This window comes from Mus caroli, chromosome 5, assembly GCF_900094665.2.
Source record: "Mus caroli chromosome 5, CAROLI_EIJ_v1.1, whole genome shotgun sequence".
NCBI lineage: Eukaryota > Metazoa > Chordata > Mammalia > Rodentia > Muridae > Mus > Mus caroli.
The window spans coordinates 108860394-108883178 of NC_034574.1; the positions used below are offsets into that span (position 1 = coordinate 108860394).

A 22785-nucleotide genomic window follows, 5' to 3' on the forward strand; every position below is an offset into this window, starting at 1 on the left:
TCATAATTACTTCACTGAGGGTGGCTCCTACCTCTCTATTAATCATCTTCCTCACACAGAAATGGAATTCTATTTTCGTCTCCTACAGATAAATTAGTATATAGTGGAAAGGGATTCAACTTCTGCGAGGAATTATAACGCCATGGTACAATTAACACAAACACTCACCTTGGCGTGCCTGTGCCTTGTATAGATAGCAGAGACCAACTCTACTCAGCGCAGATGCCGCGCTGTCTCACTGGACTTGAGCGGCTGCTAAGGTCTGCCACATCGTGCACTGTGTGCCAGCAATGATAACGGCCGGCCACAGGTCACCTTCATGGGTGTTCACCGAGCGCGCCAGAAGCCACACTGAGCACTTTGCATAGATTCCCCTAACAGTCAGGTGCAGAGGCAAGCCACACTGAGCACTTTGCATAGATTCGCCTAACAGTCAGGTGCAGAGGCAGGAGCGTCACAAGTTTGAGGCCAGCCTTCACCGCGTAGGGACACTCTTTCAAAGCCAGACATGACCGCGCCACAGATGCCTACAGAGGCTGAGTGTCTTTCCCAGGGTCATAGAGCTGGAGTGGGTGGAATTGGGAGCCATTAAGCCACCCTGTTTCTGTGTCAGAGTCACCTACGTATTTTGTCAGTCAGTTTATCTCGCTGTCCTTATCTCGGGATGGAAGCACTTCCTTTTGGTCATCATATATTGTAGTTTCTGTGATTTCAATTTTAATCTTCCAAAGGAGGCATTGGGTGAGTACGCGGTCAGATCGGGTTTGCACCACCATTAGATTTGCACTCCCCCGTTTATGGGTGCACAGGGGATGCGAACCCCTGCTTCCAGTCCCAGTTCCTGTCCCATAAGCTAATGTTGAAAGCTTTAAGCCCCGGAGCTTCTGACTCCAGCAGGGAAGGCTGAGATGCTCCCCAGAGAGCCTGGAGGTGTTAGATAAGTCTCTGCTAGCGCTCATTTCACATTCCCTGATCTTCTCTTCCCCACCTCACCTCCGTGCACCTCAGAGACTGTTCTTTTGCATATCCCAGAAGCAACCGCCACCCCTCCGCATTCACCTCCCTCTTCCTCCGCACCCCTCCACATCACTCTGGTTACTTCTCTGCCCGGCACTGCTTTGACCGTTGTTCCCGGGAATGCTTCAGCAACAGCCAGCTCCTTCTGAGTCTGTGGGGCTGAAGGCGTGCGTGCTGCTCACCCCCCACCCGGCCCCCAGCACAGAACTCTGTCTGGAAAACAAGAGGTTAAAAAAGAAGTCTGGACCGTGAAGGGCTGTGACAACTGTCCTAGGGGGAGCTCTAGCGAGCCCTGGCGGGCAGTGACTCATGCGGCTCCGTCACTCAGATCGGCATTGGCCCCTGCCACGCAGGGCGGCCAGGTGGGGTTACCGCCAGAGCACGCACTGAGGGGTGGGGAGGTGGTAGCATGCAGCCTGCACTGCGGGGGATGTGATGCCGGCTTGCCAACTTCCCTCTGCCTGGTCCACTGCGGACGCCCCAGCCTGCAACCATGGTAACACTTCTGACTGGAAATGCCCCTGGGAGCCCCCCACGATGGGCAGCCTCCTGGTGACTGATGGACAGCCGCTCACTCGCCTGAGTGAGAGAGCCTAGTAGGTCTGCAGGCAGCAGAGACGATGTGATTCCACCCCCCTCCCCAGCTGGGAGTCATGCCATAAGGAGGTAGGAGCCTCGCCACAGATGTGCTTCTGTGGGTCTCTATGTCCCCCCGCACTGGTGCTGGGTGCTGTAAACCACTGCAACTTTATCTGGCTGTCTTTTGATTATGCTGGTCGAACTGCGGTGGATTCGATGGGCAGGGGTGTGTTGAGGGGAGTGGGGGGTTTTGGGGGGAGATAATGAACTAAAAAGGAAAAAAAAAGTGGTTAATAGGATCTCTGAGTAGACTCAGCTGGCTATGAATGAACCAGACTGCAGTGGTGACCCAACCGCGGTTGTACGGCTTCCTAAGCCCACTGTCCTGTTCTCTCCCCTCATTCCGGCTAAGTCATGAGACATGCACGTCTTCCATCTGACAGCCATGAATATCACCAACTATTAATCATTTTAGACCTCTCTGGAAGAGGGGCTCAATGGGCTTAGGTCACCCGGCACCCCAGCACTCCAGCTGTCCAGGGATGGAAGGCTGCTGGAAATAATGAGGCAGGAGCTGCCTTCCCCGGGTGAGTTGCCCAAGCACTTCAGCGGGGTCCAACTGACCTGTCTGAGTTTATCTTTCACCTCACCCACTGCCCAGAGAGGCAAGCTGTCTGCGGGTTGGTGGCCATGTTGGCAGCGAAGGGGTTAATCTCTTGTTGCTGTAAGAGCCGAGGCTGGGTCTGCCTGCGCTAGGAGCTGGGTTGAAAGCAGTCGCTGCAGTGCTGTCTCCAAACGCCTAAGGAGTAAGGCGCTTTTTCCCCCTCTGCAACAGTGTGGAATTCTGAATTTTTCTCCCCCCCCTTGTTTTTCTTTTAACCAGCTCCTCCCCCCTTCGTCCCCACCCTCAAGTCTGACGATGACACCTCCAATTTTGATGAACCAGAGAAGAATTCGTGGGTTTCATCCTCTGTGTGCCAGCTGAGCCCCTCGGGCTTCTCAGGCGAAGAGCTGCCGTTTGTGGGATTTTCGTACAGCAAGGCACTGGGGTATCTTGGTAGATCCGAGTAAGTGACGGTGACTCTCTGTGTGGACCTGCATGGATGCCCGGTACACAGAGCCAAAGGTGCTGGTGCTGATGCTGGTGCTGTGCTGTGCTGTGCTGTGCTGGTGGGAGGGTTGGGGGAGTGCGTCGGAGGGAAGCCTCTGGGCTGCCTGTTTGGGGCTCCTGGGGCTAGACTGTTGATGCTCGGTTCTGCATGGCGTGTTAGGTGCCTGTTCCTTCCTGTCCATGGCATCTGAACAGTCAGCTGGGCACTTTGGGTCAGTTTTTCCCATCTTTAGTCTTATTTAGAGGGAGGAGAAGAGTGGGAGATTTCTAGCAGTGCAGATACCCGGTTAAAAGGGGAACCTTGGATGAGTTAAACTGAGCCGTCTGTCCATCCGTCTCAAGAGAGAGGATGGCCGGAACCCTGGCTATATCGGAAAGGATCCGAAACACCGGATCTCACCAGCCTAAAGGGTTTCCCGATGGGTTTAACCGAGCTGCAAGTGGCTGAACCAGAGCTCTAGCAGAGAGATGACGCTGGGCTCCTGTCCAAGTATGCTGCAAGATCAGGGATCTGGCAGCTGAGCCATTCCAAGTAGGGAGAGAGCACTGGTGGCCAGAAGAAGCCCCGTTCCTTCCTGTGAGCCCCCCAGGAGCAAGTGTGATGCAGCCAGCAAGTGAAACCCTAAACAAACTCGGCAGCTAGAACGAGCAGTAGAGATGTGCTGTAACCCTCCTGACCTGGAAATCGTCCTCTCTCGTCTGATAGGAAGCATTCAGAAGACGGGGCAGATGGGGCTTGCTTGAAGGGTCCTGATTTCCTGACTCCTAGAATTTATGTTAAAAACAGCTGCCTTGGGATGTAGGAGTTGGATGTCATTCTGTCTTCAGGAGAGCAATTTCCCCTAGGAAGGTCTCAGACTAGCTATGTTGTTCTCCAGGTTCCTTAGCTCCCTCACACTGAAGCTCTTGAGGGAGATGATGGGTAACTAGTTGCTGCCCACTTAGAACACATTTTTAATTTTTTTAAAAATTCTCATGGGTAGATTGATTGCCTGTTTGGTGTGTTTATAGCTTAGATATTGATTCAAAGGGATATGGTATTGGCTCCTGGATGATGTCTCCCCACAGGTACAATTCTGAGATTCTTAAAAGATAGTAGATTTTCACATAGAATTGAGCATTTGGTATAAGCTGGGGAGAGTGTGGGCCATTCTTGATTTTTGACAGGGGCTTTTTACAATGAGAGATGCCAGGGTAGGCTTGCTTTCTTGTCTGAGGTCTGGGTTTAAAATCCAGGTGGATGTTGGCATCATCAGGTCTGCCTTTCTTGCTAATCTTACCACCAAACGCAGCCCAGAGGATGGCAGGAGAGGCAAAAATCTTAACTCGCCATGGAATGTGCCATCATCAGTCAGAATTGCAGTGGTCCAAGCAGGGCTAGGAGGTTTGGTGTTGTTGTTAAGGACCCAGGCAGGAGCCAGAGGCCCAGTGGAGGAGGGTGCATACTTAGTGGGCAGTGTAACCTTGACACAACAGGCTCACTGAAGGTCACAGATCCAGACTAGGAGAAGATGTGTGGGGCGATGTTGCTGGTCTGGTTAGCAGTGGGCCAGGTGTGTTGAGAGAAAGCTGTCTGATGATATTATTGATTAGTGATCTCAAAAACCTGGGAAGCCTGGGTGGGGGAGTGAGGTTTCAGGAGCAAAGATGGGGGGGGGGTGATATGAGGGAGCCCAGGCACCACGGCTACTCTGAGACAGAGTGTGATTAATTGCTTGTTATTCAGGAAGACTCTAATTGCATCTTTCTGCTTCTCAGAAAGCCGGGAAAAGGGAGGTCTGTCACAGGGGCCTCTCAGCGTCAGGGCCCAGGCACTGGATAAATATTTGTTGATTGGATTTACTCGTGAGCCAGTCCCCCTGGAATGCGTTTGTGTTGCTCTCTGATTTTTGAAGGTTTGCAGTTTCACCTTTGGCCATCCAGAACCCCCCCCCCCAATCCCTAACGAATCCAGCGAGCTTCTGTTTGTGCCCCAGTGTTTAATAAGATCCTCACGAAAATAAAATTCCTCATAACACAGCAGTCGCGTTTGTTATCTGGAAGATGTAACTGAAGGTGTCTTATCTTTGGGGAACTTGATGCTTTTTTTCCATGGCAGTTCAGGGCTGGAATCAGCTTCCTCTGTCATGCTTGGCGGTGTTGTTGTTGGACCTGGCTTCTTTGCCAGGGGTGGCTTGGTGGGAGAAACCTGCAGCCGCAGTCTAGAAATCCCATCCACCTGTTGGTTGTAGGTGACCCCCCCCCCCCCCCCCCCCGCCCCTCGTGCACCCCTGGGCATGTTGGATCATGGTTTATTGGGAAGCCAATAAAAGAGACTCAGATGAGATAGCGCAGGAGATCCTGCAGTTTCATAGACAGAGGTGGTAGCGTGGTCTCTGGGTACCACCTTTACCCTGTAGTGACCCCGCTCTCTCCCTGCATTTCCCTCCTCTGTCTTCTTGCTTCCATCACCACAGGCTTGTATTTACCCCACAGTTCCTTGCTCGCTCTTCACACCACCGAGGAAACTGCAGATCCTACTTCCTGTGCTGTGCCAGGGAAATTGACCCCAGATTTGTTAGCAGGGAACTGAATGGAACGTACATTCAGAAGTGGGGCTGAATGGGCCAGCGTTGTCCACAGGGACCATGGCCTCAGGAGTGACTCACGTTGCTGTGCTCCGGTCGCCTCTCACATTTCAGGATCTTCCTCTTTTTGCACGGGGACCCCAGACTATTTCTAAGCCAGCCGTTCAACACATTGCTAAGTTCCGGCTCAGCCAGAAACCCAGTCTCAGTGTGTCGGTGAGTGACATAGGGAGAGCTTCTTGCTGCCCAAGTGGGGAGCGGAGGACCCTGATGAGAAGCAGAATTGTTTGGTTGGTGAGAGAACATCCACGCCAGTGACTCTTTTCCTGTCCCCCCACCCCCCACAACCCCCAAACGATGCTGGGCATTGACCCAAAGGCCTTGTCTGTGCTAAGCAAGCACTCTACCACTGTGACCATTGAGCTACACCACATCCCAACCCTTTTACCTTTTACTCAACAAGAACCCAGCTCCATCCCCATGCTTTGAGTGCCATGAGCCCATATCTGCTTGAGCTGTACAGTAGCAGGGTAGAAACAGAAATTCGTAAGTGGAAGGTTTACAAATACCATGAGTCCTAGTATCGTGGTGTGTCGTGATCCCCACCCCACCCCTACCCGTGAGCTGTCAGCACAGGGTTTCTTTATGTCCATCTTTCTTCTTGGACCCCCTCATTGTCTTGGGTCAAGTCAGGGTGGTTCTTCAAGGTGATGTGACCTTGTTGCGGCTGGCTTTGTGAGTCTGAGGGGTCTGAGTGAGCTGTGTCAGGAAGGATGCTCTCTCTCTTCTGCCATCCAGGCACTCTCCTTTGAGCGGATCTAAAGATACTGGGATTGAACCATCCCTTCAGACACGGCAGAAGAACAGATGGCAGGTTTTCAGTGCCCCTTCCTTTCAGGATTGGGAGTTGTTTGCATGGTAATGTCCTCAGTGGTGATACGGAAAGCAGCATACCTTTCTGCAGAGCTTCTAGGAGGACAGACTCAAACATAAAGCATTTATTGTCATACCTGGTACAAGGAAAGGCCTGTGACTGTCTCCCGTTCTGTTTCTTGCTATTTCTAAAGACTAGTCTATATGTTTATGTAGAACTCTTCCATATGTCTTAAGAGACTATGGCAAGGACTCAGCAGAAATTAGGGAGTTAGCCAGACCCACACTCAGTTCTCCAGGTCTTGGGAGTTTTTCTCCTGGAAATGCTTAAATGTTCTGGCCAACTGCAGGAGTCACCATTCTGTTGACAAGAGGTGTTCTCTGTAGAAAAGTAGCTGAGAGGACAGAAGGACAAGATGAAATCCCAGACAGAGAGATCAGAAGGACAAGATAAAATCCCAAGTGGACACTTTCCCATCAAGTTGACTGCAGCGAAGCAGATTTTTGGAAATAGTTGATAGAGCCGAGCAGGCACGTTAGCTGTGGAATAGCAGGATAGATGAACAAGACAGCCTCAAGGAACACATGAGGAGCGAAGCCAACTCACGCTTTCTTGCTAAATGAACAGTGATGATCTTTCTTGGAATGCCTGTCCATTGCCCTGTGCAGGCTGGGTCTCGTTGGTCCTCATGGTCTGGCACAGGAAGCTGTGGTGGGCCCTTGGTGCATTTGCATGCTTGAACTGTGCTTACCCGTATGCTGATGGTGATTGGGTGCTAGGGCTCAGCTATGTGAAAGATGGTGGATTCTGGTTGGAGAGGAAGGTAGCAAGGGGCAGAGGGTTCTCATTGCCTGGTCTCGCATGGTATCCAACTCTCAGGTTTCATTCTCAAATCAACTCAATTACCACAGCAGCCCAAAAGGAAGCACTGGCTGCCTTTCTCCCACTTGACATGTGAGGAGACTGAGGCATGGGGAGTGTGGGCTTGTCCAGGGGCTTCAGAGCCTCTTGACCACTGTGCTATGATGCCGCACTGTATAAACGCCACACACTTACAGGATGCTTGTATGGTGCCCGGGTTGACATGCTCGTCAGAAGTAGACTCCGTTTGGGGGAATGAAAAGCCATGAAGCTGGGGTAGGTGTGAAGAGAGATGACATGCAGGTGAAAATGTTGCTTTTGTTTTTTGGCCTTTATGGGTTTGCTGAGTAGGTGGCCTATATAGGTCTCAGATTTCTTCTCATTTAGAGACACTTATGTGTGTGCATGTGTGTATGGTTGTGTATGTGTACATGTATGTGTATGCTTGTGTATGCATGTATGCTTGTGTTTTGTGTGTGTGTGTCTTCACACATGCGCACCTGCGTTCCTAACCACTCACATTCTTACTCGCTAGAGAATAGCAGTTCATTGAGGACAGGAAACAGCATTGACCTTGGTCTGCATCCCTTTCTTCAGGCTGATTCTTCATAAGCTGCACGGTGAATATCTCATAGAGTGATCCAAGTTCTCGCCCCTTCTCCTCTCCTGTAACAGTGTCTTCTGTGTAGCCCAGGCTCAGCCTCCTGAGCGCTGGCAGTGTAGGTGTGCATGGCCAGATCACTCTCAGGGCCGCCAGGGATGACTCTGGTTGCGTTCTCTCAGGTTTCCCATTTCTCCTTCCAGTTCCCTCCCACCTAGCCCCTAGCGACTTACTCCAGAGAGGGGAAGGGAGGGATCGTTCACCCCTACTTTTATTGAGCTACTTAGGAGCGGTGCGAGTGTGGGGTCTTCTTTTAAAAACTGCTTTTCCTAGAACTGCTGAAAAGGCAGGCACGATGGTGTGCGTCATGTGAGTGTAGTGTAGGTCTATACTCACTGCACTGGTGCCTCAGCCACCACAGTGCCCCCCTATGCTGAGATGGAAAGTCTCTGTGGGCTGGGGTGGCAAATAACCTGGCCCACTTAACAGCAAACTCAAGACCGTGTCTTAAACACAATTGAAGGTGAGGACCAACATCCCATGGCTGCCATCCGACCTCCATGAACATCCTGTGGCTGGATGCACAAGCCAACTCTCAGACATGTGAACACACACAGAGATGGCGACAGAGAGAGAGAGAGAGAGAGAGAGAGAGAGGCAGAGAGAGAGAAAGAGACAGAGACAGAGAGAGAAAGTCACAAAGAGAAGAACAGAGAGACAGACAGACAAGAAATTGTTTCCTTCTGCGTCCAGCCAAATCATGTGTGACTTTTTTTTTAAATAGCCAACAATGATAGCCCCTCCTCAAGTCACCTATTTGCTACATCCAAGAGATTTAATGGTAACAGCCCTCAAGTGCCTGTTTGTCTCCTGCCATTAACTGGATCTTCACCTGGTCGCTTGCATCTGGGTGTTGTCTTAGGTTTTCTGTTCTCCTCTCCCTCATTCAGTTCTATTCTGTCTAGTCAAGCACACCTTGTCCTCTGGCTCGTCTTACCCTGTTCTCCTTTTAGCCTGAGCGTGTACCTGCCTCTAGGCCTTGGCAGGACCATTCTACCATCTTCTCATTTGTCTTAAAGACACCTTTAGGAACTCAGATCCAAACAGCCCTGTCCCAGCCCTGCAGATCAGGTGCTAGAAGATCTGTCACGTGTGTGCTTCGGGGGGCCCCCACTGACTAGTTTGCTTGCTTATTCGGGTGTCTTAAGAAGGTTGTCATTGACTAAGCCTGCTCCATATTCCCAAGCTTGGCTTCAGGTTGGCAAGGCTTCCTTTGCCTGAGCAAATCCCTCTTGGTTCCCTTTGCTTTGCCCTTGGCCTCCTGGCCTCTCTCTGATGAATCTCCTGAAGGAGTCATACGTGTTGAGTGGCTCTTCCCACCCCCCAATCCATACAGTACAAGGACAATCTCAAAACTATTGACTTCCCCAGCCAGTGATGCAAACCGCTGGACTCTTGTTAGTCAGCGCATATCTGGATGGCTTTCTCCTTTGTCCTCTGGGCCCTGGGCACTATCTCTCTACCCTGACTACTCCTTCAGTATCTGTTTAGGCCCCTGAAACCTGCATACTACGGCCTGCTGTCCCATTCAGTTCTTGACTTTCCCTCCTCCTTCCCCACCCCTCCTCCCAACCCCTCCTTCCCTGTCCCTCTACTTCCTCACATAAGAAACCACCACTCCTTCTACCCTTCTAGGCAAGAAAATGATGGTACCTTACACACTCCTGTGCCTCTGGTCCTCCGGCACTGACAAGACTCTTTGACACTTGCACCTGTGCCACTGTTCTATCGTCCAAACACCCCCATCACCCCAATAAGACACTTGCTCAGATTGGTGCGGTAGGCTCCAAACGAGCCCTCTGCCTCTGGTTTTCCTGGCTGTCATCCATTCTCTAGAGTGGCACTCCTCCAGAGCCAAGGCTGGGTGATGTCATTGTCCCGTGGGGACCTTCAGCAGCGTCTCTGTGCACAGAATTAATGGCCTCTCCTGAACTTGACATTCAAGGGTAGTGTGCCAAGACCCTAGCCTGTGTTCCCAGTCCTACCTTCTTCTTGTCCCCTAGATCTGGCCAAACTATCCCAGGGCTCACTGAGGACAGGGCTGTGTGTCCTTCCTTTTGCCACAAACAGGGCTTTGCCAGGTTGAACTTTAGTCAAACTGAATTAGATTGAAGTGGTTGTATCAATCCCCTCTGCCCAGATCACACAGCATCCGATGAGCATTTCCTGGGTGTCTGGAAGTATATGTTCTAAGGACTTCCCACACACTGTCTCATAGCCTCGCCATAGTTTACTTGATAGACACCAAGAAATCACTTTGGTTACCTCAGATCTCTGTACCTACCACCTGACCCCATACAGTTACAGATTTGCTAGTTTGTGTGTGAGAAGGACACATTTATCTAAACCGTCAAGGTAAAGGAACAACTTTCCAGAGGGATCACCCACACGGTCTGTACTGTCATGTTGCTCAGCAATATCTGTCGCGTTTAGAGAATAAACCTGGAGATGACCAAGCCTGGGTCACCTTTGAGGATCACACAGACCATCCTTTGAGCTTTAGAGTTCATAAAAACATTCTTTATTTTGGGGGACTAACTGTAGTACCCCCGTGAATAGTCCAGGCTTGAGAATTAGACAGTCAGGGGCACACATCTGGCTGGGTCCCACCCCTGGCCAGTTTTGAGAATGAGACACTTTTTTCAGATTTCCATGGGACTGTCGTAGTGTCTGTCTGCCTAGTAGTTTTCCTGCAGAGACGGGTGCCCAGAGCAGGGCAGGGGTTCATGTTCTGTTGGCTGTTGTTACTGAGGCATGCTCTCTGCTCTCTGTTCCTTCTTGCTTCCTCTCTATAGAGGCATTTTGCTGGTTTCTGCCCATCGATAGAATTCAGTTCCATGTGGGGTGCCTGACAGATGTCCTAATATCTGTATCCAATTCTTAACTCTTAACAGAGTCCATGGGCTGGGCAGTGGTGGTGCATGCCTTTAATCCCAGCACTTGGGAGGCAGAGGCAGGTGGATTTCTGAGTTCGAGGTCAGCCTGGTCTACAGAATGAGTTGCAGGACAGCCAGAGCTCCATAGAGAAATTCTGTCTTGCCCTTTCCCACCCCCACCAAAATATCAGTTACAGTAGGATCTGTGCCTTGTGACCTGTCCCTAACAAAGATGTCACCTATTCCGACTCACCCTTGACTACTTGAGTATCCCCAAGGTGGGTGAGTGTGTGTCATGGGATGCTGCTGCCTCAGGACCAAGCATGTCTTCTCTGATGTTGGGGCTGGACAGTTTTCTGTGCATTCAGCCTTGATCCTGCACAGAAATTCTTATTTTGGATTCCTTTGTCCATGATGATCTGTATACTGCACCTGCCCAGTGCCTGCACACCATCCATTCATCCATCCATCCACTTATCAATTCATCTCTCCATCCATCATCCATCCATCCATCCATCCACTTATCCATCCATCCACTCATCCATCCATCCATTTTCCATCCATCCATCCATTTTCCATCCATCCATCCATCCATCCATCCATCCATCCATCCATTCATCTATCCATCCACTTATCCATCCATCCATCTATCCATCCATCCACTGACTTAACAGATTCATGGTTGTAGGCTTCAAGGGTATAAATATGAACAGGACTGATGCTGTCCCTGTCCTCAGGAAGCCACTATATACACAAGAGACAGATTCAGATAGTGGCCAGGGCTCTGTAGAAATCTGACCAAAATGGGGACCAAAGTGGTTGGCCAATTTAGACTGACCAGGAAGACTTCCCTGAGCTGAGCACTGGGACTTGGTGGGAGAATGTTGAGTCACCTGAGGTGACACTCCTGACCACCTGTGAGCTGATCTAGAAGTCTTCACTGACCTCCTGTGAGGTGCCAAGCCCTATGTTAGAAGCGGACCTGCAGTGAGTCTCATCGCAAGGCTCCTGTCCTGGAGGTATAGGTGAGCACTCATTCATTGGCTCATTCACTCAGCAAACTCTTGCTGTCCTACTATGTGCCGTGTACTTTCCAGGCTCTAAGGATAAAACATTGAAGAGAGGAGGCAACAGTCCCTGCCTACATGATCTATCAAAATGCCAGAGTCAGCTCTTGATGGTGATCCCAGGAAGGTTGTTCCTGGGTGGGTGGGTGGGTGGGGGCAGGAAGTGAAGCCAGGACCACTCCTGTGAGTGCCCAGCCAACAGACAGTAAGTATATCAGAGCACTGGGGAGCTGGAGCTTGCAGATCCTCAGGCACTGTGGTCTTGGTTGAGGTAGGAGAGCTTGGCCTTGCGTGGGATAGCCCAGAGTAGGGAGGCTTGGTAGGATGGTGCATGACAGATGTCAATTTCTAAAGGACCATTGTGGGGGGATGGTTGGCAGAGGGATGGGGATGAAGTCAGGGTGGATTAATTAGGTGGTGATATTCCTTCAGTGAAGAGGTGGGGAGATGCCGACAAGACCCGCAAAGTGAGGCACTCACTGAGAGCTGAGAATGGTATTTAAAAAAAAAAAATCGCATGGCTGGCTATATTTTTATGAATAGTGAGGGTTTTGATAAATGGTTTTTGTGCCACGTATTAATCATTCTAGAGCAAATGTTTCTCTTCATCTGGAGCCCATGGGTGGTGGCGGTGGTGGCAGTGGCTGCGGAGCGTGTGTGGTTGCTTATCTAGGCGTACATATGTGCTGCACTCCAAAGCCAGGGTCTGAAGCTCCCTGGGAGAGTGGCACCTTTCACGTTTCCAGGAGGCTGCGGCGGGCACCACTGGGTATTTTAAATTGGGCTTATAAAGTTAGTTCATAAATTTCAGAATGTACAGTCTTAAAAGCCAGCGTATTTTTGGAAACAGTGCTGTTGGTTTTTAAATTCTCTTGTACCACGTTACAGCTTGTGGTTGTGTATATTTTTAGTGCTGTTGGCCACAATTAAGGTGAAGCCCTAGGCTGAGCTAATTCCAATGACTCTGGTTTTAGCATCTAGTCTCTACACTTGGTTGTCTCTGAAGCACGTGCCACCTGTGGTCTGTGATTGGGCAACAGATCTCTCAGGCAGGGGTGGGCTTCCCTAGGAAGCACGTGGATGGTTTGATACTTGCACAGGATCCTAGGCCCACTCCATCCACGGCCTGCTCTGGGGTGGATTCTCTTAAGATACCAAGCGATTCCGTTAATAGCTTTCATGATTTTTTTTTCTTAGTTCTATGGATTATTTATAGGCAGATCATTGGGAAAGCTGCATTTTTATCGTCTCTCTTAAATGTGAGACGTGCGAAACAGTTTTTTGGGTCCAATGTAATGTTAAAGCGAACATCTTCTCCAGGCTGCAGAGGGGCGGGCAGGCGGGCAAGCCCACTGTCTTGCGCTGTCCTCACTCTGCGCGCTTTGGGCCCTCTGTAATTATAAAGCAGATTGTATATATTAGGAAGAGATGTTGATTTCAGAGTAAAATTTTCTAGAAAATAGAAGCGGGGGGGGGGGGGGAGGAAAGCCCAAGCTTGGCTTGGCCCTAGAAGAGATGGCACTGCTGTGTGTGTGTGGGTGGCTGCTGTACCCGCTGCTGGGGTGGGGTGGGGGGAGTGGGGAGTGGATCTCCCCCTCCACGGGGCAACCGACTGTGCATTCAAGATGTGCCCGGGGGAGGCAAGCAATGCATGGGCACGTGGCGTGTTCTTTTATTAGCATCGTTTTTGTAGTGGATCCCATCCAGTCCAGAGCACGAACTGGCCTAGGCTTCCGACATCTATCCTGTTACTCAGTTTTAATTGTCTCACCCCCCCCCCCCCCATGAAGCGGTGGAGGGAGAGTTTCTCTTGTGTATATGGGTTGAACTGTGTCTGGGGGTGGCTTTGGAACCAACTTAGCTTGTGGGTGCTTTTGGGTTCCTAGACTGTCTTGAGCTCCGACTTAGCAACAAACACAGCCACTCGTGGATAGAGGTTACTTTCTCCCCAAAGACCCACCCCTCTCTTTCCTCCACAACTCTGCCTTTCTGGGCATCCCGGGTACCGTCTGCTTGTCAGTGCTGTCCCGCCAAGCAGTCGAGCTGAGATCTGAACTTACACCCGTGGATTATAGATGCCTCCACTTTTAATTGTCCATCACTCAAACAGGGCAGGTGTAAAGGCTTTAAGAGCCCCTCTTGCCGGCCGTGGTGGCCACGCCTTTAATCCCAGCACTTGGGAGGCAGAGGCAGGCGGATTTCTGAGTTTGAGGCCAGCCTGGGCTACAAAGTGAGTTCCAGGACAGCCAGAGCTACACAGAGAAACCCTGTCTCGAAAAACAAAACCAAAGATCCGCTTGTAATCACAAGCACACATGCACGAGCGCCTATCCCACAGGGTTGAGGAGATCCGTTGAGGTAGCCAGTGAAGTACCTGCACATAGAACTTGCTTGCTGAGTGGCTCTCCCCTCCTGGAAGGGCTGGTGTTCATTTTCCCTCCAGGGTGGTTCCTAAGATGAGAACTGGAGGCTTCCTTTGCCTTACAGCCTCCACACTGGAGTGTCTCAGCCTGCTGTTGGTGACATTTGGGGTTGGATAAGGCCTGCAGGTTCCTCCTATATGATATAGATTGTTGAGAAGTGTCTCTGGTTCCTTCATACTGAATGCTAGTAGCACCTCTGCCCCTCCACCCTTCACCCCGTCCTCCACACCCCTACCCCCACCCCCACTCTGCTTCTACCCCACCCAAATACTAAGATTATAAAGTATGTTCTAAATACCACCAAATGTGTCCTGGGGAAGATCCACTGAGCTGTAGGAGAGAATTCCATTTTTTTGGTAAAGTAAGGTTTATTCATGTGTTTTATGTTGTGTGTTTTCCTGCACGTATGTCAAATTTCATCACTTTCCGAGAGTTCTGGGCCACAGGCGTGCACCTCAGAATTCTGATAAAGTACTCCACAGAAAAGTGGTTTTGTTTCATTTTTTAAACTTCCCTTCAACAATATAAACTTTAAATAACACCATGTGTGCATCAGACTAGACACTTGATGTCTGAAAACCAAACCTGTGTGAGGTGGTGTGGTTGGTGTCAGCTGCACTGGGATGAGACCTCCCGAGCTGAGGCTTATATTACAGTCAGTTCCAGGCAAAGCTACTGTCAGTCACTTTGGAAGCTGGTTAGTGATAAACCTAGAGAGAGTGAGTTGAGGAAATGTTCTGAAATGTTTGTTGGGGCACAGGGGACTCTATTCAGGAGTGCGTATTTGGGGACTGGAGCGGTGGCTCGGTGATTAAGAGCCCTTGATGCTCTTGGAGAGGGCCCAGATTTGGTTTCCAACAAGGGGCTTGCAACCGCCTCTAGTTCCAGTTCCAGGAGATCTGATGCTCTCTTCTGGCTTCTTCATGTACTGGGTGCACATACAGTCTCAGGCAAAACACAACACTCATGGACATAATTTTTTAAAAATTAAAAAACAAATTCTATCGGAGCCAGTCATCGGCACTATGAGTTGATGGCCTTAGTTGTAGTGAAGTTCATGTCATGTCATGTAAGTGTTCTGAGCTATATCTGCCTTTAAGAAACCCACGGAGATGGTATGGTTAAATTAGCTCTCGTGGACATCATGGTGCATGCCTATCATCCCAACCTCTGGAGGCTGAAAGAGAGGGATCATGTGCTCCCGGTCGGCCTGGGCTACATAGTACAACTCCGAAGGCTGGGTGACATGCCTCACTGGTAAAGTGTCTGAGTGCTGGCACCATTGGAAGGAAAAAAACCCAATTCCCTAAAGTTGTCCGGTGTCACACATGTGCATCATGGTACATGCACACACACATACACTGCATAAGTAAAGCAGTAAATGATATTAAATATTATTAAAATGATAGAGAATGCTCTTCTCAGTTACTGCCTGCCACCTGTGCTCGTCCTGAAATTCAGACCAAAGTAAGTGCGTTCCCACTAAAGAGTGATCACAGATTGCTGGCCTCACAGAACGCGGCCAAAGTGCCACCTGGGAGCAAACACTGAGGCAGGCCACACCACAAACCACAAGCTCGTTCTTCTAATGAGCACCTTGGTTTCCTATCCCAATCATCCTAATTGGGATCCTATGGAGTTTAATGGAAGTGGTACCTGTTGGGCCAGGCCCTCGTTCCCCCGCACAGACTGAGTCTGTCTGGGTGAGCCCCATCCCTAGCTTCCATGGGAACAACAGTTCCATCTCCGGGTGACTGCTGGCTCATCTGCACTGAGGGACAGGAAGCTGCCCAGAGCTGGGGTGACCTCTGCCCCCTCCCGTTGTCTGTGCGGTTTGCCGCTGCAGGTTGAGTTCAGGCCCAGTGTTTCCCACTAGAGCTTTTTTTAGATGTGGTTTTTATTTATTCTTTAAAAAAAGATAGGTTTCTTTAGCATATTTAGTCTGAAGAGCTCTTAATTGCCATACTTAGAACTCTTAAATGTGAACATTTGTCAGGCATCAAAACAGCAGAGTGAAGAGTCGGACATGGGGTGGCTGCGCGCCGTCTCCTGCGGGTGCTTGGCCCCGGCTTTCTGGGCCCTATTAACCAGTGACCTAGAAACACTTCTCCCTTTGCTTTTTGGCGAATAAGCAATCTGTTTTGTACTCAGACCAGCGAACATTCAACTTTAAGCTCTGCTGGAGCCCTGCCTCTGCGTGTCATTAAGTGAGCCACATCCCATCTCACCATCACAAGGCGCATGCAGCTGTTTTTCTAAAAGGGTGCTAGCTTGCCCTCAGATGCAAAGAACTGTGGCCTGTGCTGTCCTGCATGATGTATGTCCCTTTGTGACCTGTGGATGCCCCTTGATCACTGAAGGACCAGGGACCATCCCTGTCTCCTCAGGTGGCCTGGGACTTGCTCTCTGGTGGAGCGAGGGAAACTCAAGACTACCCCAAGCAAACCCTACAAAGGCAGGGCTCTTCCTGTGTGTGTGTGTGTGTGTGTGTGTGTGTGTGTGTGTGTGTGAGAGAGAGAGAGAGAGAGAGAGAGAGAAAGAGACAGTGTGTGTGAGCGCACGCGCGCTTGTATTTTGGCTAGGAAGTAGGCTTGTGAGAAGTGTTAAAATTTCTAACCCAATGTGAGAGTTTAAAAAAAAAAAGATTTATTTCTGGATTTTAATCCCCGTTGCCCATTTCTATGAATAATCATTGTTTGTCTTGATGTGAATAACAGCGCACAGCACATTCAGCCCCCTGAGTGTTACCATTTCAAGCAACTGTTTTAGGCCTGTGAGGCATGTACTATTTGCAAAGTTGCGGGGATCTTAATAAGAATGGCAGCAGCCATAGTAATGGTTGGACATCTGTCAAACCCTCAGTGTGCCAGGGGTGTGCTTAAGGCTCTATGTGCGCTCGCTTGTTGCACCCATTTTACAGGAGAGGAGTCTGAGGCTCGGAGGCCACACAGCTGGTCTGTGACAGGCTAGGTTGTACACAGAGCAGCCCAACTCCCAATTGTTGGTTTACCTGGCTGTCGTTGAGGGTAGAGAGCTGTCAGTGAGTCAATCAGGTGTCTCATGTTGCTGCAGGAGGCTGACCTCTTTTAGGCTAGGAAGTTGTCTGGGGCAGCAGAGACAGAGCTTGAACCTGCTGGGTAGACCCTGAGCGCCCATCAGTCACCAGCTCCTACAGTCCTATTACCATGGCAACGAAGATGCGGCAGCAGCAGGCACTGCCATGTCGTGCCCCCCCTCCCCCCGTGCATTGGAACCTTTGCTTGCTGTTAGCTGGACTTTGTCCTTCACTGGCCACTGAGGGACACCAGATCCTCACCTACACCCATTGCTAACGCACAGGGCACCTGCATCTGCGTGTGAACTCCCTTCCGGTCTATGAAATGCCGGTGATGTTTCCTGAGCACGGGCATCCGGTAAATCCGGCCATGCTTAGTCGCACGCTTCCTATAGACTAACAGAAACCATTCCTCAGCCAGCAGGGTCCTCAGCCTCACCAGGCCTCATTCCCCTCATGTGTAACACGAGCATCACAAATCATATCCACCCCAGGTAGAGGTGTGTGAGGCATAAACGATTAAAGCACGTCTGGTGTTCAGGTAGAACCAGGTATGTCCCAGAGCTCAGAGGGCAGACGCGCACATCTCACGTTGGCCCCGCAACAAGTCACCACAAACTGAAGGTGTAAAAGGACACACGCTTGCTCTCTTGTGTTTCTGGGCTCAGGGATCCCAGTGGGGCTCTCTAGGGCTGAGGTCAGCTGAGATGAGGCCATGCTCTACCTGCAGACTTGGAGGAGTCAGCCTCCATGCCTTGCCCAGTGCCACGAGGTCACCTGTCTCTGAGCTGTGGATGGCGGTTCACCATCTCTGCATGTGGGGTGGGTGTGTGTGCGTGTGAAGGTCAGGGAACATGTAGCCCTTAGTGGGGTCCCTGCTTTTTATATGGTGTGAGATTAATCTCTTGCTTTGTGGCTCCATAGGCCAGGAGCTCAAGCCCTGAGCCAATCCCTCTCAGCCTGACGCCTTGTCTTCTAAGCTGTGCATTTATATTTCTCACCTGTACCCTGCCTCCGTGTTTGCCTTTCCATCCCCCACTAGGGCCTTTACCCTGGACCTGTTCGGGTAATTTAGGATAATCTCTGCATTTTGAGGTCATTAACCTAATCACAACCACAGAGTCTGCTCACTGGGTAGTCAGGGCTTTGTAGCTTCTGGATTTGGGCAGCTGCATCTTTGGGAAAGGAATGAGAATATCCTTTGGCCTCCTTCCTACCATAAGCTTGAGCTGGTTATAGAAAGTCAAACGGAACGGAACAGAATGGAACGGACAAGGTCGGAGGAACGACAGAGAACCTTACAGTGCTGTTACTGGAACCACTCAGTCCTGTCTGCCCTGCCTCAGGGCCAGTGTGGTTGCTGTCCCCTGTCCCCAGAGCATCCTTCTTCCTTGATTTTTATATCCCTAGAACCTCCTCAGCCTTCAGGTCTCAAATGCTACCTTCTCCAGGAAGTGTGACTTCCCGGGTCACACTCCCTTGATTAACTAAAGCAGGTCCTGGCTTTATGAGTGCCACCACCATGTTATCAGGTTACACCCCCCTCTTCCCTTCAAGAATTCTTTCTCATCTGTAAGCTTTTTGGAATCTTTCCTCCACGCCGCCTGATCTCCCTAGAAGGTCAGCTTCAGGAGGAGCCCATGCCAAGTGCTCTCTGCTGTGCGCAGTGGCTCCCAGTGAGTGTTGCCTTCATACCAGTTGAGTGTGTCATCGAAGGGAGCCCCGCCAGGCTTGGCCAGGCATGTGGCAGGTTCTTGTCTCACCATCCCACTGTACAGTTATGCAGACCAAGGCTCTGAGAAGCCAGTTCCGGCCCCCAGGGTTCCCTTGAATCTGCACCTACCTTCCAGGCCCTTGCTTTCCAAACACTTTCCCATGGTAACCACGCAGACCACTTGACATTTTATTTTTTTTAAATAATTATTTTTATGTTTAGGTCTGTCGTGTCGAGTCTGGACTCCCCTGCCAAGATTAGCTCCATGGAAAAGAAACTTCTCATCAAAAGCAAAGAGCTCCAAGACTCCCAGGACAAGTGTCACAAGGTATTTATCTCCACAGCCGGCCTCCGTCCTTGCTCCAGGATCCTCCAGTCAATATATGCCGAGGGATCTGCCGGGGGCCACTGCTGGCACTGAGCCTCCCGATCCGATCCGTAGAGAGCGAGGTGCCGCCTCCCTCGCTGAAGTCGCGCCTCCAGCAGCTCAGAGGGAGAGGAATCCAGGCCCAGACATTGCCATAAATCCTTTAAATCTTAACCAGAGGAGGCCCTGGATTAAAAAAAAAAAAAAAATCGGCCCGTTTCTCAGCATGACCCAGCCGGATGTCCACTTCTTCCGGCAGGCGGCCTGGGTCCTCACCTGGGTCTGAGACGCGTCCCATCTGCTCGGAGCGAGGCGAAGCGTGTCTTGCCAGTCCTTTAAAACTTCTGCTCGTGTCCCTGCGGCCACTGTGCTGGCTATGTTCTCGTCTCTTAATGCTCACTGTTCCTGCCCAGAGGCAACTCTCTGAAAAAAAAACATAATAAGAGAGACCACTGCTTGTGTGGGACACCTGAGAGTACAAACGAGTAATCCCCTCTCGGCCTGGTCCCGGATCTGTCCTCCAGGTCTTTGCAAGGAGATGGGGGGGACCAAGATGGATTTAGGATAAAATTAAACCGGCATCCGAATAAGCCAGACCAGTACAAAAAAAAAAAAAAAAGCAAACAGGTGACTCCCGATGCCGGTGGCTTCTGTGCTAAGTGGGTTAGAGAAGTGACCGTGCGAGCGAAGCAGGACTTGGATGACAGGACTGACCTAGCCTTTGGTGACTGTCTTTTTGAAGAACTGTATGCTCCTGGGCGAAGAAGCAATGGTATTTCCATCACAGCTCTTGGCGAATTAGCGGTAACCACCCCCCAGGCCACCAGGTGGCCTAGGGCCCACCCCATATCCCCAACCCCTCTTGACGAGTGACTGCCCCCACGCAACCCCACCCTACCCCCCCAGGTCCCTTTTAACCCGTGCGTGTGTTTATTTCAGATGGAGCAGGAAATGACCCGGTTACATCGCAGAGTGTCAGAGGTGGAGGCTGTGCTTAGTCAGAAGGAGGTGGAGCTGAAGGCCTCTGAGACTCAGAGATCCCTCCTGGAGCAGGACCTTGCTACCTACATCACAGAATGCAGTGTGAGCCTCCCCCAAAGCCCCCTTCTCTCGGAGGCGGCACTTTCCCGTCGTGTGTGTCTCATCCTGTTCCATGACAGCTCCATGAGGCACGTCACGGCCCGATGGCAGAGAGTAGAGAGACACCGAGTGGAAAGGCAGAGTTAGCGTGAACTAGGTGCGAGGCGGAGTCAGGCTGGAACCAGCACTCAGCAGACAGCCAGCGCAGGCTGCCGAGCTCCGCCAATCCCAGAGACAAGGATCACTGAAGCCTTCCGCAGAGGGTCCTGACATCCGTCCCAACCTCTCTAGTCTAGGCTGTGTCAGCTTTGAGGACTAAAGTCCCCAATTCGTGTCAGAAAACATAATTCGGATCCATCCGGAATGAAATTTTTTTATTCCCTTAGAAGCAGTGTAGCCCAGGAGACTTGGCCTCTGAGATCCAAGCCCTGTCATTATTTCCATTGCGACTCCATTCTTTTTTTTTTTTTTTTCCTTCACAAGAGTAGACTGTCTCCTTCATTGTCTTGTGGACGTTTTCATTCAGGTGTTCTCGACTGTGCCCAATGAAACAGTCGTAAGAGGTGGAATCACACATTTATAAAGGTTTTTTTTTTTTCTTTTTTTTTTTCTTCTCACGAGGGAGAGGAAATCTATAGAATGTGGCTGATTAAGGATAACTGCTATGTTTGCCTTCCAGACTTGGCTGCCTTTCAGTGGTGGGTGAAGTTTACAGCTGTGTATTTCAGCTGTCTCTCTCAGTGCCACGGAAGCCTGGGGGGCGGGGAGGAAACTGATGGATCATAGGTGTCTAGGAGGCGGGTCAGGAGGCCGGTACCCAACTGGACTCTGAAATGACAGCCAGGTAGACCATGCAGCTGTTGCTTCTTTGAAACAGACGAATGCACCCGAGAATCTGGAAACGCTTTTTGTGTCCTAGATTACACTAGATAGTCGTGGAGGTGGCAGTTCTGACAGACACAGGATCTTGCTGGCTTTAAGTCCTGAGCATACAAGTGAGTAGGTGCCAGGATAAGTAGACAGTGCCAGACGATTAGCCGATAGAGTTTCCGGCTCCGCCCCCGTAAAGTTGCGAGCTTGCGATGACTGGCTTCTTTCACCAAGTAGCTTTTACAGGGCGAAAACTGGAACCAGCAACCCGCTGCGTGTTGTCTTCCGTGGCCCATCACCCGACACCTTCCTGGTGTCCGCGGAGCTCTCCTAATGAACCCTTTCAACCAGAACAGGGGATCTGCGGGACATCCCTATTAAACATCTTTGCTTTCCGCAGAGCTTAAAGCGAAGTTTGGAGCAAGCACGGATGGAGGTGTCCCAGGAGGACGACAAAGCTCTGCAGCTTCTCCACGACATCAGAGAGCAGAGCCGGAAGCTCCAGGAGATCAAGGAGCAGGTATGACCACTCGCCCCGAGCCTTCACCCCTCGCCCCAAGCCATGCGGCCCTCAGCTCACTCCAACCACTGATCTCAGGCATGTTTGTGAGGCAGTGGGAATGGGATACACCGGCAGGTTGTATGGAGACTGTAGCTTTGCCATGATTCACACCAGCTTGCTTGTCTATTCCCGTTGAAGGCCGCAACTCATAATATCTACTGTTTTTAATAAAGAACACTAATGGGGTAGCCTAGGGGTAGATCTGGCCCCCTTCCTATTTTCTGTGCCTATTTCTATGTCCCAGGCCAAGAGTGACTTTTAAATTCTTAAATGATTGGAGGAGAGAGGGAGAGAGAGAGAGAGAGAGAGAGAGAGGTTTTGTGACATGAGATTTTATAAAATCTAAATTTCAGTTTGCATAAAAGTTTATTGGAACACAACCATACTAATTTCCTTTATGGTGGCTTTTGTGCTATGGAGGCAAAAAGGGAGCCCTGTTTTCAGAGTCTGTGGCTATAGTGCTAACTTTTTTAACCAAAAGTTTACCAAACCCTGCCTTGGATGGTTCCAAAGGAAGTCAGTATTTTTAAATAGCTTTTCTGATTCACTGCCAGTTGACAAGAGAGACCAAGATCACTCATAGTTTCACTTATATATCTATTAAAAAAAGGTTCCTAGAAGAAAAGTCCGAGCCATTGAGAGCAGTCTGAGCTCACACAGTAAATCTGAGCATACATCCCTGGTCCTGCGTTTCCAGGAGGGCAGCGACCTTTAGAGAGCCCGCTCCTCTCTCCCCCTGTTTCTAAAAGGGTTTTCTCTGGCTCATTTTTATATCTCCTCTTTGTTTTCTTTTTAGCTTAGATTTGTTTTTTAAACTGTCTTTTTGAAGACACTGTAAAGAGAAACTTTAATGAGTAAGCAGAGAGCTGAGTTATCAGATGCCAGGCCACTCCTTCACTTCATAAAACCTAGTGGGACACTGACAGAAGTGAGCCTCCGGCTGCCGGGATCCACAAACTCAGCCACCCGGGGGCGCAACTGAGAGACGTTCCCGCAGATGGCTCAACCCCGATGTGTGTGAGGTGGCGACTCTCCTTGCCACCTCAATACGTTTTAAGTGATGGGTTGACAAGCCTCCTGTTGTGTAAGGACATTACAAAT

The 22785-nt window shown here is 50.4% G+C and overlaps 1 protein-coding gene across 2 annotated transcripts in view; it reads left to right on the plus strand.

Annotated features, from left to right (window-relative positions):
* The window catches only part of Cit (citron rho-interacting serine/threonine kinase), a 162268-nt gene that overhangs the window by 62301 nt on the left and 77182 nt on the right, over nucleotides 1-22785 (plus strand). Inside the window, exons 10-13 of one of the 2 annotated variants that reach the window (XM_021161971.2) lie at nucleotides 2480-2663; nucleotides 19028-19133; nucleotides 20112-20255; nucleotides 21523-21642. In XM_021161971.2, the coding sequence (XP_021017630.1) occupies nucleotides 2480-2663; nucleotides 19028-19133; nucleotides 20112-20255; nucleotides 21523-21642 (554 nt within the window). Of the gene's footprint in view, nucleotides 1-2479; nucleotides 2664-19027; nucleotides 19134-19228; nucleotides 19945-20111; nucleotides 20256-21522; nucleotides 21643-22785 lie in introns of those variants that run through there. The other variant, XM_029477721.1, reaches the window with a different exon arrangement.